The sequence below is a fragment of the Alligator mississippiensis genome, chromosome 3, assembly GCF_030867095.1.
Source record: "Alligator mississippiensis isolate rAllMis1 chromosome 3, rAllMis1, whole genome shotgun sequence".
Lineage (NCBI taxonomy): Eukaryota > Metazoa > Chordata > Crocodylia > Alligatoridae > Alligator > Alligator mississippiensis.
The window spans coordinates 205,216,469-205,233,552 of NC_081826.1; the positions used below are offsets into that span (position 1 = coordinate 205,216,469).

General features: G+C 44.8%; 1 protein-coding gene across 3 annotated transcripts in view; it reads left to right on the top strand.

Moving 5' to 3' along the window:
- The window catches only part of DAPK1 (death associated protein kinase 1), a 132,926-nt gene that overhangs the window by 57,046 nt on the left and 58,796 nt on the right, over positions 1 to 17,084 (top strand). For all 3 annotated transcript variants that reach the window (XM_006263189.3, XM_019478155.1, XM_059724833.1), the window contains one exon: positions 1,404 to 1,625. In XM_006263189.3, the coding sequence (XP_006263251.1) occupies positions 1,404 to 1,625 (222 nt within the window). The remainder of the gene's footprint in view (positions 1 to 1,403; positions 1,626 to 17,084) is intronic.

A 17,084-nucleotide genomic window follows, 5' to 3' on the forward strand; every position in this document is an offset into this window, starting at 1 on the left:
GACAGTAAAGAAATTCTTCCTTATGTCCAGCCTGAAACGATCTTGTAGTAGTTTGTGACCATTCGTCCTCGTCATCCCTTGGGGTGCTCTGGTGAACAAACGTTCCCCTAGATACTGGTGGTCACCCCTGATAAACTTGTAGGTGGCCATCAGATCACCCCTGAGCCTGCGCTTTTCCAGGCTAAAGAGCCCCAGGGCTCTCAGCCTGTCATCGTAGGGTCTGCTTCCCTGACCTCTGATCATGCGCGTGGCTCTTCTCTGGACTCTCTCAAGCTTCTCCACATCCTTTTTGAATTGTGGAGCCCAAAACTGGACGCAGTACTCCAGCTGCGGCCTCACTAAGGCCGAGTACAGGGGGAGAATGACCTCCCATAATATTTATGTATTTTGGTGTTTGATTTTGTTTTTTTATCATGGAAAATCGGAGGTCTCCCTGCCCCCTTTGCTCACCAGGACATGGGTCCAGCTGCAGCTATGTCTCCCTTGCCCCCCTGCTGCTTTGTGGTGCTGAGCAGCCCTGATATGCCAGTATCTTGCCCCTGTCCATGCTGTTGCTCCTCACTCCCACCCCACAGCCTCCCAGCCCTGACAGTGCCCCTGACTCCTGACCCACAGCCCCCTGGCCCAGCTGGTGCCCCTCTTTTCTGACCTGCTGCCCCCAGGCCTCAGCGCCCCCCCGCATGCTGTGTGAGAGGAAGAGGGTGGGTGAGTGGGGAAAGGGTGGTGTAAGCGATGCATGGCGGGGCCAGGGGCACAGGCAACGTATCGGGGGGGCTTAGGGGGCACGTTCTCCGCCAAGATTTCTGTGCCCACAATGCAGGGCTGCAGCCTGGCTAGACCAGCTCTGAACGGAAGCTGTCTCTATGGCCCAGCAGGCAGGACCCGGCACGGGAGGGAGTGTACCATCTTTAAGGACAAGTGAAAGTCTTGAAACTCAAACACAAGGTTCTGGGTCAACAACTCTTACTTTATTCATCCCTCTATGCATTTAGACAGGATCATCATCTCATGTTCCTGAATATGCTACTGTAATTTTCCTTTCAAACCTTTTCTGTTGGGCTAGTTGATAATATCAAGAGTTTTATGCTTATCTCATTCCCTATCCTCTGCTTTTAAAAGCAGAAGTAAATTCAAATTAATTGAAACCAGGTATCTTTTATTTAAATAAAATTATGCGAGCCAGACATAAATACGTAATAATGGCTCTGAATTATTCGGGGGGGGAGAAATTTTTAGTAACAACTTTATCCATGTATTACTTTGGATTGTACAAGAAAAAATACTGTTCTTCAGCGGAACTGACCATCTACAGCAACAGGTTTCCTCTGGAGATAAGGAATATAAATTATCAATAATTTTAAAATTCCTAGAAACATACCATTTCTTTTTATGCTTCTTTTTAGTGGGCAGTTTGCTGTAGTGAGAAAATGCCGCGAGAAGAGCACTGGTCACCAGTATGCAGCAAAATTCATCAAGAAGCGGAGAACAAAATCCAGCCGACGGGGAGTGAGTCGAGAAGATATTGAACGAGAAGTTAACATATTGAAAGAGATCCAGCATCCCAATGTGATAACACTGCATGATGTTTATGAGAACAAAACAGATGTCATTCTTATTCTGGAACTGTAAGTAGCTCTTGGGGGCCAAGGGTAGAAATTGTCTTTATATTTGAGAGAGCGGTCTTTCTTCAGAATAGTAATGATTTAATGAACTTCCTGTACAAATGCAGGAGAGGGTTATTATTAAGACTTCTTTTATTTTAGGTCAGAGTTACAGCTCCTTGTAATGTATTCCCAATGAAATATACTGCACAGAAACCAGAAGTAGAATTCCATTCCAGTATGTCCTAGGTACGGCTATAACTTGCCACTTGCTAGTTTGATCCACCTGAAACTACTGTAGGAGTTTAAAAAAAAAAAATGAGAGAGAGAGAGAGAAACAGTTGTTTAAAAGTCAGATTAAATGGAGACTTAGCACATTTTAAGCCAAAAATTGTTGTTTTAGGCTGATTTAAATTTAAAGCAACACACCTGAACACACATTTTTTTTAATATCCCAACAACTGAGAACAGAATTTGTCTAAAATATGTCGGTAGTCTATAGCAGTGGTTTTCAAACTTCCTAAAATCATGGAACTCTGTCATATCACTTCTTCTGCCCCAGAACCCCTCCTTCTACCTCTATCCTAAAGACTGATGCAGTACCAGACGACCCCGCCCCAGAAATGAGGGTGTACTGCCTCCTGGTCTGCTGGGCCATTACTCCCAATCTCTTTGCAGAACCCCAGTGATGTATTGCTGAACCCCCAGGTTCCATGGAACGCAGTATGAAAACCACTGGTCTACAATTTTGACAAATTGAGCTTTGCTATCTTTGTGCTTAGTTTTTTGGCACATTCCATGTCACAGGAGTTTGGTATTAATGGTTGAGCTAAAAACTGCAAGAACTCGCTTTGGATAGTCTTGCTTCTGTTTTAAAGTTCTCTGAGGTTGACATTTTGGAGGGTAAGCAAAGAACCTCTTTATGGGAATGCCAAAAAGCATTTACCAATGAAGAGAGGCATGCACACACTAGCATTCTTCTTGCATTTGAGACAAGAGATGCTGCTGCAGTATGTGTTAAATTTGCATTTAGAATCAGTACTTTGAACAGAAAGCTACTTGGGAAAAGTAAGGGCTCCTACACACATTCAGGGTGCCTGCTCTGATGTGCTGGATTTTCAGCGCTCAATTAACCGAGTCATCTGGAGCCTGGAAATTGACACGCTGAGGCAGCCTTGCACATCATGTTTATCAGCGTCACCACACATCTTCGTGCTGACAAAATGGCATGGTGCGCTTTGAAATGGAACATATCTGATGAGCTTTAGTTCAGAGTGCCCGCCACCATTTTTTTCAGCTCAGAAATGTGCAGCAATACTGATGCTTGTGACACATGGGCATTTTTAATTAGTGCAGCTCACTAATTAAGTACTTGGCACCGCACCAGAAACGCATGTAAAAATGCCCTAAAGATCTAAGTTAACTCTTTTGAAATGCAATGTTGAACTTGTATGTGTATTTATGTTTGTGTCCATTCTTACTTTAGTAAAGTAAAGGCTAAACTAAAAGGTTCTGTGACTTTAGGGAACTGCTATATACTACCAACAAATTTTAGGCAAATTCTGTTTTCAGACGTATAGATATAAAAAGAGTTCAGTTGTGTTACTTTAGAGTTAAACCATGGGTGTTTATATTCAAATTACAGTTTCATAGCGGTGATGACTATTATAAAGATAATGACATGAAGGTTGATAATGTTAGTGGTCAGTTTAACTAAGATTCTGCACACCAATCTTCTGCTTACTGGGGTCAGAAAGGAATTTTACCCGATGGTCAGATTGGTATGGACGGTGGGGATTTTTGCCATATGCTGTAAGGGGGACTGTGGCCCTCTACCCAGGACCTCCTGAGTGTATACTGACAACATTTTATAGAAGTGGACATTAGTTGCTGTGGTTCCCCTGCTTTTCTTGTGGCAGGTTAGGTTGTTAGGTCTATGTTGTGTCAAGGTTGAGGATGGTCTTATGTAGAGTTTAGATTACGGTTCTCTGGGATGGCTTAGATAGAAGGATCCTGCTTCAGGTAGGGAGTTGGACTAGATGGCCTCTGGAGGTCCCTTCCAGCCCTACTTCTCTATGGCTCTATATTCTTGAGGCATAAATCCTTTAAATTTAGGATGTTCATCAAATGAGAGCATGGGGAGTTTCAGCAAAGCCACATCATTCAGAAGCTGACACCAAGATCTTGGACAGGGTCTAGTTCTTGGCCATTTTGTCCCTCTTTAACACTGATTGTGTTTCTCTGTTTACTAGACTACATATGTAAACTGTTAGTTTCTCCCTTACTTTGTATTTATATACTTTAGTACTCTACCTAGCGGCAAGTTTGTCTATAAAACTTCATACAAGGGATTTAGAAAGGAAAACTTGAAAAGGTTGGAATTCCCACCAATACTTGCTGTAATATACATGCGCTATAAATCCTGGTTAACTTGTTTAAGTTTATTTTCAGGTTTCTTCTAGCTGTACATGATTGCTTATGCTATTTACCTGATCGTAGTCCTGACTGCTTTTAGTTGTGATGCTTGTCTACACTGTATTGATAATTAAGTAGGGGTAAGTTCAAAGTAAATTAAGCTTGTAATTTCTAAAAAAACACTGTACAGGATAAAAAATCTTGAAGATTTATAATTAGCATTGGAAGATATACACTTTCTTCCTTCATCCTGTATCCATTAAATGCCACATTGGTGCAGTGTGAATACAATTGGGCTTAGTTCTTATGATTTCGTCTTAAATAACATCACTAATATCATCACCCTTGCTTCTCCTGGTTGGCTTAGAGCTATATGCAGGGAAATAATAACATTGTATTGATGTGAATACATTCTGGAGCATAAATGTATCTAGTATTCCAGTGAAGAGAGTTGGGTAATACTACACTGCAATATTGTTAACAGAGACATTAATTGAGAGGCCATTTGCTTACTTATCAAGGAATTTCATCTCTCTTGGGATTTGTTAGCTGTGACTTCTCTCACTAGCAGCTTCTTATAATTATCGAGTTCTGTGAAATATAAATGTTTGCAGGTACAGTGTTAAACTGCTACTAGTGTAAGACTTAAGGATCCCAAGTCTGCATCTTTTTAGTTTGGCTTCATCTAACATATAGGTTATGTTCAATATAAAGGCATATTAGCTGCCTATTACTAAGGGGTATACCTAAATCAAGGAAGCAGGTGGATGATATCCTGGGTAGATCATGGAGCCAGCCAGTATTTTCACAAGATTATTGCAGCAAGGCCTCCCATGCCTCTGGTGGAGGGGCCCCAGTGCTCCTCCCCCCCCCCCCCACACTGAATGGTTAAGAGGACTGTCTGTCATGCAGCCCCACCCCTTGCAGCTGATTGTTGGAGAGGGTTGGGGCTTCATGACAGGCAGCCCTTTCAGCCAATCAGTAGCAAGAGGAGCAGGCATCTTGCATCCTTTCCTTCATGCTGGCTACTCCCCTTCCCTCCTTCCATGGTCAGGCCACAGTGGCCAAGAGGACTGCTGGCTCCCATTGGGGAGCCAGCATTTTATTTTTAGTAAGTTTTTTTTTTTTTCCACTGTGGATTTCACGGAGATCGGTTGACCTTTCCATTTCTGCAAAATCGCTGTTTGAGTAGGTCCCTACGTATTACAGATCTTACCGTTATACAGTTAACCGTATAATTTTATAAGGTCTCAAGGGATGCTACTTGTCTCTTCAATTACAATAATAAGATTATTTCAAAGATCTAAAATGTTATGTATTTGCATAAAACTTTTTAATTTAATCTAGGAAAAATGTCTTCCCATCTGTATGCAATGTGATGTTCATTATACTTTAATATGGCCTTCTGCCACACTGTGATCTCATGCTGTTTTATAGGCTAAACGAGAACTGGGGTTAATAGCCGAATCATAGATCTCTCAAGAAAATCTGTTGCAGGAAATGATGGAGGTACTCTTCCTTCTTAGTCAATATTAAACCAAGAGTTAGGGGGGGGGATCTCTGGAAGTGCTGGCTTTTTTTGGTGCTGGATGAGAACTTTGGATCTCACAGCCTGTGTTGGTATGGGCCCCAGTGAGCTAGGCAAATTCCAGTTTAGCTGTTTATATTTTGCTAAAATTCCCTTGTAGATTCCATTGGGTAGAGTTCTCTTTCATTTCCCCTCATGAAGTTCACAATCATAAAATCATAGAAAATTAGGCTTGGAAGGGACCTTAGGAGGTCATCTAGTACAACTACCCTGCTTCAAAGCAGGATCATTCCCAACTAGATCATCCAAGCCAAGGCTTTGTCTAACTCAGTACAGTGACTTTGTCTAGCCACCCCAAAATTTGCCATAGCCCTCCCTCCCAGCACCACTGCTGCCCGCAGCAGCAGCCGACCCTTGCTTCATGCACAGATCTGGCAGACGTGGTGACCCCCATGCCTTCCCTGGGCTGTGCGCAGCTGCCATCGCCACTCCCTTTGCCCCCCAAGACGAGCCACTCACACCTCTGTCCCATGCCCCTCCCTCCCCTGGATGGGCAGCACCTGCCCCAGCCGCTGCCCCACTTCCTGTTGGGGCATCATCTGCCCCCCTATGCCCTGTCCCTCCCCTGTGCTTCTTCCCCCCAACAGACTTACCAGCCAGATGCTGCTGTCCAAGCTGCTGGGCTGGCAGCATGCATGCTGTAGCTGCACGCACATACGCAGCATTTATCAATTACATTATCGGCCACATCAGCCCAAAAAAAAACGATTGCTGATAATGTCAGTTATCAATACGATATGGTCCAATGTATTGATGCACCTCTACTTTTAATATGTCCTGTGCACTGATAATCAGCTAACTCCTTTAAAATGGGCAATTGACAGTAGAGGGGTAAATCCGTCCCCTCGCCACTATTGTATGTCAGCTGAAGACTTGTGTCTGTGGTAGTATTAAATCATGAGAAAAGAAAAAAGTGAGCAACTGACTATAGTCTGAATTATTGTATTTTCTTCCCCAAACAGTCTTTTTGGCACACGCTTCTGTCTTCTTGGCTCCCTTTGTCACAAATGTGGCTTGGCTACAAATGTCAAGATGGTATCGCTGAAACTGTGAAGCAAATGCTTTAAATATAAGGTTCAGGTCTTAGGTGCAGGTATTGGAAGTCTTTAGGGGTCTTCTAAACTGCTGTGTTTTATTTTAGCCTGTTGTTGTCACTTAAAGATAATTGGTACACTTTTTTCTCTTTTTGGACCTGCATTTTTGCCTAACTGCAAACACTGAACTGAGTGGAGAGTTGTGTTGTAGCAGTGTTGCTCTAAGAACATATAGGCAGGCAAGGTTCTTTGAGTAGATGTGATATCTTTTATTAGAACAACTGAGTAGCTGGGGAAAAAATTATTTGCGAGTTTTCGAGCCCAAACACCCTTCTTCAAGCACTGGGGTTCTTGTGCCAGAAAGCTTGCAAAGAACTTTTTTCCAACTACTCAGTCAGTCTAATAAAAGATATCACATCAGCCCAAAGACCCTTGCCTTTCTTGAGTGGAAGCACTGCCAGAATTTCAAGTCTCTAGCCCCTGCTGGACTCAATGATCTTCCGAGGTCCCTTCCAGCCCTAATGTCTATGAAATCTATGTTTGCTCATGACAGACAAAGTGTGTGTGTGCCTCCTGTAATTTTGACATTTACCACTTGTCAGTTAAGTAGCTAAGACAACCTGTGTCCTCCCCAGGACTTCCTGCAACTCTTGCCGTTGAGGTACCAAAAATATAGGCAACACAGATGTTTCACTTACAGAGCAACACAGTGTTTTCTTTTACATACGCCTCCTTTTCCTGATGTGTTAAATGACCTTGAGTGCATCCTTCTGCCTCTGCTTTCTCTCCCATATTTAATCTGACTCTTCTGTTTAGAACAAGCACATACCCTCATCCATACATTGAATCTTGGGCCTTTTCTCCAGTGCCCATGTAAATAGCATCAAATAGCAACATTTTCTGTATTTTCTTTTGACATTTTGGAACTAATGTACTAAAATACAGAAAATGTTGCTATTTAGAATAGCTCAGTAATGACACAAAGTTTGACAGAGGCACCAATTTTTTTTTATATCTTTTTTTTTTTTGTGAGAGATATGGCTAATTCAATAAAAAAGATGTTTTTTTTCTGGACCTTCACAGCTACGTCACCCCAACTCTATCTGAGGATTGCACATTGCAAAGTTATGTATAAAATATTTTTTTTTTATTTCTTGCAACTGTTTTGTGCTTTGACCATGTGAAGAGCTAGAGTGGTGTGGCTGTCAGTGGTTCAGAGGCAAGGGATTGTTTTGTGGTATTTTTATTAGTATAGTTGTGGACAAGTTTTGGACACAGAGTGCCCTTTTTCATATATTCAGTTGCCTTCCAAATTAGAAATTCCAAATTAGAAATGCTAAATCAGACTTATTAGCTTCTTCTAGCAAGGTTTTAATTTGAAATGGATTAAATGAAGAACTTTAACATGTAAGCATCTAATCTGAAGATGAGAGAACTCGATGCTTAGGATAGTTTGAGTTAGTTTAACCTCTTTCAAATTTAAATCATCTCATTATGGGGTTATTACTGGCACTTCTGGTTTCATGTAAAGCTATCCTTCTGGGTGTGAGAGAATTTTGTATCTACAGGTACCTCCTTAACCTCACCCAAAAAAGTGTAGAGTCACAAGGGTAATAGACCCTTTGTTCAACAGTGCTGATGGCTTGTTAATTGCTTGCTTAAGTGGTTAACAATTGCCACCATATATACACCTGGTCCATTCCTCTCTAATCTTACCAGGAATTAGCTTGCAGTTAATAACTTGCAAATAAATTAACTTGCAGCCTAAAATTCCTCTTGCTCTTCTTGTATATAAGTGAAAGAAATTCAAAATATTGGTTTTAACTTAACTTTATATGAAGTTAGAAGGCTGCATATAGTCACTTTACCAGTCAGCTCCCTTGGTTACTAATGGTCCTTTGAATTTTAGGCTTTTAACAAACATGTAGAAAATTTTCTTCAGGATAGGTGCAACAATCAATCAAGAACAACTAAGGGGATAGGAATGAGAGCTCCACATACCTATTGTGAAATGATGTTAATGGTTTGTAGGGTAGCAGTTGGAATTTGTTGACCCAATGCTTTTAGAGTCATAAGGTGGAATGTGGGTGTTGTGGTGTGTTGCAGCACCTAATTTGTTGGTACCTTGCATCTAGTAGAATTTACTAGGGTATTAAGGTTAGGTCTGCAAAGGGAGTTGTGCATGGTGATGGTCAGCATTACTACCCTAACTTACAAGTGCCTGGCCCCAAAGGGCACTGACAGATTGGGGGGGAGGTGTTGTGGGGGGGGCACACGCTTTATCAGAAGCAACAGCGTGTTACTTCAACCCAGCTCTGCATCATCTGTATAGATCAAGCACTTTAGCAGGACTTTTAGGTGCTTTTAGCTAAAGCTGATTCAATCAGCTATTAGATAAAAGTGCCAAAAAAGCCCCACTGAAGCACCTGATCTATATAGACGTTGGGAAAGCTGGGTGCAACTAACGCATTGCCTTTTCTGGGTATGTGCTGGGCACAGCGTGAGAATTCCCCGAAGTTTAAAGTAAAGCACCATTTTTTTTTGTTTTATTTTGTTTTTGTACATTGCTGCAAGCATCCAAAGTGAAATCCCATAGTCCACAGTTAGTCATCTGTTTCCTGTACAATATACAGGTAGAAGGTTGGGCAGGGTGGCATTTTAGAGACTTAAGACACTTTTGCATGTGAAGTTGGGGTGGGGGAGAAGGGGAAGGTCAGTATTTTAATTGGAACAGCTCAAAGAGCTGCTCTAATTTAAAGTGCTGCCACATCTTGTATCAGTGTCCCCAAACTTTTAAAGTGACAGTGGGGGCATTTGAATTAAAGCGCATTTGATGAGCTTTAGTTCCAGCGGCCCCACTGTCATTTTAAGTGTGGGGGTGCTGATACAGGAGGCTGCTGGAGCACAGTAATTGCCATGCTCCAGCAGACTCGATTAATCAAGTCTGCTCCAATGCACTGGAATTCCAGTGTATCAGAGCAGCCTCTGAGCTTATGTATAGATGCCTATAGTCAGAAACCAAAGTTAGTGTCTAAGGTGTCACCCTGCCCTACTTTCTGCCTGACATCAGATGGATAATCACCTCTGTACAAAATATAGGGAGAGTTTGTTTTTTTTAGGTACCTCAGAATTGGATTCATAAAAGCCAGCACATTGAATAAGGCAGTGGTCTCCAACCTTTTTAAGTAGGAGATCACCTTTGACATTCAAAAGCATCCCAAGTTCTACCATGCACCGCCACCGCCACCACCACCACCTCCCACCCAGCAGGTAAGTCTGTGGGGAGGGAAGTGGGGTACAGATCGAGGCAGAGGAAGAAAAAATAGTTTGGGGCCCCACCTCCTCAGCAGGCAAGTCCCACCTAGCCAGGGCCCCATTCAGATTACCCCTGGTCCTGCCTCTGCGGCGCTGTCCCTCACCGCAGGCGCCTTGATCTAGGCCCCGCCCCTTCACTCCCCCACAAACTGACCTGCTGGGCTAGGGCACATGTGTGCATGCATGTGGGCGCTCAGCTCCCCTACCTCAGCCTTGGATTGACTCTAAGAGGCTCCGAGATCTACCGATGGATCAAGATCCACTGGTTGGTGACCACTGGAGTAAGGAGATAGCCAAGATGACATGGGAAATTCTGAAGAGAAGGATGTCAGAAATCCCATGCTTCTCAAGTTTAGCTGCCTCCAGGCAGCTCTAAGTTAGGCACCTACATGAAGTTGCAATTCACAGCCAGAAACTCCCTCCTAAAATTACCATATTTTCTTGCATACAACCTGCACCTTTCTCCCAAAAAAACAACTGCTGGAAATAGAAGTGTGCATTATATGCAAAAATAATGCAATAAGTTAGGCTAGGTGGTGAGACACTCCATCCATCTGGTTGAAACTGAGCTAGAAATGCAAGATTCATGGGACCATAGAGAGAGACGGCAGGTTCCTGGACATGACTAGCTCAGTAGCAAGGGACATCCTAGGTTCTGGTCCACCTCTCCAGGTTTGCCTATTTTTTATTAGCAGCCATTGAATAAAATGCAGCACTAGTCCTTAAGTGCAGGTGAACTTTGTTGGTGGACTCCAAGAAGAGGCTCAGAGGGTTAGGTGTCAAATCTAGAAATCCAGACGGTCATGTAAATAGTAGTGTGTTGGGATAAGTATTTCTACTCTAAAACAAAGCAGTTACCAGAGACATCTCAGACTATGAAAAGCCTAAAAGAAACCATCTCTTGACAGAACAAACTAAAAACCATTGGGTCAGAGTTCCTTTCTAACACTGAAGCATCTCAAAATTGATATAAACCTAGACAGATTATCAAATTGAACCTTTTTTAAGTAAAAGCTCCCATATTACCAAAACTAGCATCAGAATTTTGTTTGTAACTTTCTTTACATATTTTACATCTCCAAATGTAGGCAGCTTTATTATAAACCTAATAGGCTGGAATTGATTTCTTCAGATAAGTCTGATTATTTGCCAAACCAAAAATCCTTAAATAATCCTTTAAAATACCACTTAATTAATATTGAAGTATGAGCAGCATGGCACATGCTTTAGTTATAAAGTGATGCCACTGGCTTTGAAAGTTAATTGGTTCCAAGTTCCATATTTAGGCTCCATAATGACCTCCTGTGGGATCTGGCAATTAAGTCCCATTAAGAGGCCTGATAACTTGTAAAGCGTTATCCAGAATTATTCCTTCTCCACAGGTGGGAGAGTTTCTTTCCCAGAGGGAGAACATATCACTTGGAAACACATCTGTATAGTTCTTTCTTAATATTCTGCTCTGAAGATTAGGCACTGCTTGTAACAAGTATATACAAGGATGTATATTTTATCATCATGTACTTGATTTTGTGTTTAATTTTATTCACAGAAATTGTGGTAAAAACCTACGTATACTTTGCTCTTTTTGAACTCAAGAAAAAGGGCATGCAAAGTATTTTGGAAAGTAAGGTTAATATAAGGAAAATATGGTGCATTTGGGATATAGCATGATGATAGCCCAGCTCCACATTACAGCAGTGCATATGGATACCGTATTTTCTTAAATACAGGTTTCCCTCACTTTAAACTGTACATGCGTTTCTGGAAAATGGTGCATAACTCTAATTTGCATAAAGGGAACCCACTTTACCATGTAACAAATAGGAATATGTTGCAAGACCTCAACTGTACTGACCCCCAGATCCATTTCTACCACTTACAAATGTGGTGTTGTATTGCTCCTGGGGCAGCTGCAGCTCCAGAAGCATGGGCACTAGCTGCTCAGAGCAGCAGCCATGGGCGCTGCTGCTGGGCGGCTTCATGGCTTACAGCTCCCAGGGTGCTGGGCTGCACGGGCCGGCATTACAGCCCGGCCCAGGCACCACCCCCCCGGCTCAGGCCGCCCCTCTTCCCTCCCCCCCCCCCATTTTTCTTCCTCCACCTATGGTGTCACTCCCACAATGCACCACACAAAGCAGCTGACTGTGGGCTTCCACCACACCAATCACGTAAAAGTGAATTTATCTCACATATAACGAATTTTTGGTATAAAAAAGGTCATCACATAAGAGCAAATTTGCACATACAGAACCTGCATAAAGTGAGGGAAACCTGTATAAGACAAGGGTGTTTTCCTCAGTCAGTATAATGGCAGGGGGGACCTTCTCTTGTTTTAGAATCTAGTATGAGCCATGCCAGCAGCTGCTGCAGCTCTGGGCAGACCAGGGTGGTTATGTGGCAGATAGGGGTGCATGGGAGAGTGTGGGGAAAAGGCACATGGTATGGGGGGAGCATGAGGGCAAGGCATTGGTAGAGAGATGGGGGCAGGCATGGGTCAGGTTGCCTGCCCCCAACCCGTTGCTTCTCTTGCCACTACTTTCCTTGTGACAGTGGTAGGAGGGATGAATTCAAGTGAACCCTCCAATAACTGGATTCTAGACATGGAAAATTAAACTAGATTTAAAATATTCCATGCCTACAGTCAAAAAATGGGGAGGGGTCATCTTAAATTCAGCGTTGCCTTAGATCCAAGTAAATGCAGTACGTATCCACAGGAGACTGATAGGGGAGGTACAGGGGAGGCACATCCCCCCCAGCCCCCCGGAGATTGGCCCGTGACTCAGCACCGCTCAGGATGGGGCATTTTTTTTTTGCCACATGGGCCGGCTGTGGCAAAGAAGTAAAGGAGTGGAGAGGGGGCTTTTGACCCGCCCCTGGGCCCGACCACAAATTGTGCTCCCAGACTCGAGGCATCAGTCACTCCTGTACATATCTAAGCTCAGTTTTCATTAGAGGTACTGCATGTTCGAATTTTGAGTTAAATTGCAAGATCTTTTATATAGGAATGTAAAAAGGTTTATTATTTCAAAGTAGATCACTGTGTGAAAGCTAATATAAAGGTGAGAGGATTATGTAGTTTATTTTAACAGTAATGGAACTTAGATGTGACTTGAATTTAATAGACCTACCCTGTTAATCTGAATGGTTAAAGGTCTGCAGGCAGCAGTCACGCTGCTCAATTGTTTTAGCTCACAAATGACCTTCTTAGAATTTATCCAGTATTTCCAATTGGCAGCCAGCAAAAAGAAAACGAACAGGGAAGTTTACCATATTGTACAAAAAACAAATGCAGCCTCCTGTGACATGCTGTAAAAATAGATGACAAAAATGTCTGATAAATGCGTTACCTGTACTACCTTCAGGAAGTAATTTTTACCCAGTCACTAGTTTGTGCTACTGCTTTATGAAACCCTCCAGACCTTTGCAGCAACTTTTTCTTTGGGTGAATGAAAAATAAAAATCTCAAAATTCAGTTTCATAGTTGGTAGGGTCAGAAGGGACCTGAGCAGATCATCAAGTCCGACCCCCTGCCATGGGAGGAAAGAGTACTGGGGTCAAATGACCCCAGCAAGGTGTTCATCCAGCCTCCTCTTAAAGACCCCCAGGGTAGGAGCCAGCACCACTTCCCTTGGAAGTTGGTTCCAGATCCTAGCCGCCCTGACAGTGAAGTAGCGCCTCCTGATATCTAGCCTGAATCTACCCTCTGCCAGCTTGTGACCGTTATTTCTTGTCACTCCTAGTAGTACTCGGGGGAACAGGGACTCTCCCAGTGCCTGCTGGTCCCCCCTGACCAGTTTGTAAACGGCCACTAGATCCCCCTCAGCCTTCTCTTGTGGAGGCTGAACAGGTTCAGGTCCCTTAGCCTCTCCTCGTAGGGCCTGCCCTGCTGCCCCATGATCATGCAGGTGGCCCTCCTCTGGACCCTCTCAATGTTGTCCACATACCTCCTGAAGTGCGGCACCCAGAACTGAACACAGTACTCCAACTGAGGCCTGACCAGTGTTGCATAGATGGGGAGAATCACCTCCTTGGACCTGCTTGAGATGCATCTGTGGATGGTCTTCCTGACCACTTCCCCACACTGTCGGCCCATGTTCATTTTGGTATCAATAATGACACCAAGATCCTTTTCTGCCTTTGCACTGATGAGAAGGGAGTTCCCCAGCCTGTAGGTATGCTACTGGTTCTTCCTCCCCAGGTGCAGTACCCTGCATTTGTCAATGTTGAAACCCATCCTGTTCTCATCCGCCCATCCCTGTAACCTGTCCAGGTCTGATTGCAACCTATTCCCCCCTTCTAGCGTGCCCACTTCTCCCCACATCTTAGTGTCATCTGCAAGTTTGAACAGGGTGCTTTTTACTCCCCTGTCCAAGTCGCTGATGAAGATGTTGAACAGTGCAGGCCCAAGGACCGAGGCCTGCAGGACCCCACTGCCCACATCTCTCCGAGTCAAATAAGACCTCCCTTTGGGCCTGGAGGATCGTCTCCTTAAGAAACAACCACTCTTCTTGGACACCCAACTCCCCTCCCTTCCAGGACCTCAGTGTCTCTCCGTCTGTTCGCCTTACCTCATTGAAATCTGCCCTCCTGAAGTACAGGACTGCTGCCTTGCTGCAGGCCTTTGCCACCTTGCACTGGATGGTGAATTCCAGCAGGCGATGATCGCTGTCGCCCAGGTGGTCAAGCACCCGCAGACCCCTCACCAGGTCATCACCCGTAGGCAGGACCAGATCCAACAAGGCGTCTCCCCTGGTGGGGCTGTGCACCTCCTGGGTTAGATGGAGGTCCTGTATCTTGATTAGGAACCTACGTGAGCAGTCAGACCTGGATGACTGCTCTTCCCAGCAGATGTCTGGAAAGTTTAGATCACCCATGATGACCACGTCCTTTGACCTAACTACCTCCGTGAGCTGAATTAAGAATTCCCAATCTAGCTCTTCCCCCTGATTGGGTGGTCTGTAGCAGACCCCCACCGTTAAATCCCTTTCTCCTCCACTTCCTTGTATTCCGTCTGCGTCAGTGCAGGGATCTGAATGTTCCAGTTTAGTGAGGCTAAGTGGTGCATTCATCTCCTTTGCAACATTAAAGCAAATCCTTTTCTAACCTTCCCATTCCAAAAAGTCTCCTCAACTGTCTCCAGCTTCACCTGGTGCATGCACACTGCAGTAAACCTAAAGCCAACCTGCTTGATTTCTTAGAGGTAGGGATCTCTGTAAATCACACCAGAAGTACCCCCTCTCCCCGCCCCCCCCTGCAGTGACTCCTTCAGTGTTTCCATTTTTCCCTTTGCACACCCCTTCCCTCTCCCCCCTGCCCCTGATTTGGCAGAGGGGCCCCACTGGCTAGGCCGTTTGCCACTGTTTTAAATATGTTGTGGTTTTTGCTTCCCCAGTGATCAGCAGTGAAACAGCCCGGCAGGAGGGACAAGTGGCAAAATGAAAACATTAAGGGAGCTGCTGCAAGAGGTACTTTCAGCGCAAGTTACAGAGATACCTGCTTATAGAGAACCTGGAAGGGGCAGAGGAAGAGTGTTGTGGAGGATCTGTGGTGATAATGTGCCTTTGATGCATAGGGGGTGCACGTGAGTGCATGTTCACCCCCTGGAAGCCCCAGCCACAAAACTGGAAGTGCCGTCAGAAGTGCAATGCCAGTTTCACCGCTGTTAGTTCCGGGCTCAGCAATCAGCTGCTGAGAGAACCCCTCTTTCCCCCTGCAATCTGGCGCCTCCAGACTTGGGAAGCACTAGTCACTCATGTAATGTGCTTTACTGGCTGCCAGTTGCTCAAGTTCAGTGGGACTTCTGATAAGTTATATCAGGGGTCGGCAACATCTTTGAGCAGCACCAAAACACTAGCAACTTCAGCTTGTAAGATGTTGGTGTGTGGGGGCAGACAGCAGGGCAGCTGTGAGGAGCCTGATACTTGCTATGGCAACACAGCCCCAGCCCTTTCCCTGCCATCTGTCTTGAGTGCACATGCACCCACCGCCAGAAATGAGCCAGGCCAGAGTTCCACAGACCCTGACACAGCCTCTTGCAGTCTCCTGGCTGTCTGCTACAGCTGGCTGAGACTCTGGGGCCCCTGCCACAAAGCCCAGGCTGCTCACAGCAGGCAGTGGGGAAGCTGCAAGCAGCTGCACTGGGGACAGCAGAGCCCCAGTCTAGCTTGTTGCCAGCGGTGGGTGTATGTGTGCCTCAAGTCAGCTGTCAGGGAAGAGGCTGGGACTGCACTGCCGCAACAAGGATCTGACCCCTTGCAGCTCCCCCACCATCTGCCCCAAGGCACGCGTGCCAAGCAAAATGCCTTTGTGTGCCATGCTCTGATACACATGCTGAGGCCTGCCTACCTTGAGAAGTTTCCACAGAGCAGACAGTAGGAGAGCCAGAGGGGACCTGATCCTTGTTATGGCAGTGCAGCTCTGACCCGTTCTCTGCCCTCAGCCTCGAGGCATGTGTGCACCCACCACAACAATTGGGCTGGGGCTCCATGGACCCCAGTGTCATTTCTCCCATGTACCCTGCCGCCGGTAATTGGCAGAGGGGCCCTGCCAATCACAACTTGTGCCTGGCCATAGCAGTTTTTGCCTCCTGTCCATCAGGCATGGGTGGCGAGTGACCAAGGCCCTCTGCCAATCAGCAGTGTGGGAGGTATGTGGGGGAAATGCCAAAATTAAAGAAGCCACCGTGCACTTCTGGCATGAATTCCGGAGGTCCTTAATAATTGCATATTCAGAGTTACTCTATAACCATATTAGACTTGTTGAGTATTTACTGCTTGCGTGTGTTAATCTAAGTTTAATAGAGGAGGCCTGTTTGTAGGTAGCAGAAAGACAACATAATGATTGATAACCATTTGCAGTAAATGTTGCCAGTCAGCTTGCATAAATAGTAGCCCTGAGTAATCAAGCCATGATGATGCTCTTCCTAGGCCCCAGTCAAACTTTTACAGTCCATCTGCCAAAGCTAAGCATATGAAAGATCAAAAGGACACTAATTATTATAAGGGCACACTCAACAGCTGGTGGAGAATAGGTAGGTGTCATGGGTTTTTTGGAAGGAACAGGCTGTACAGAGATCAGAAGCAGCCAGGTCTTCCTAAGTTTCTAAGTGCATGGCAAGATAAAAGTGTATAT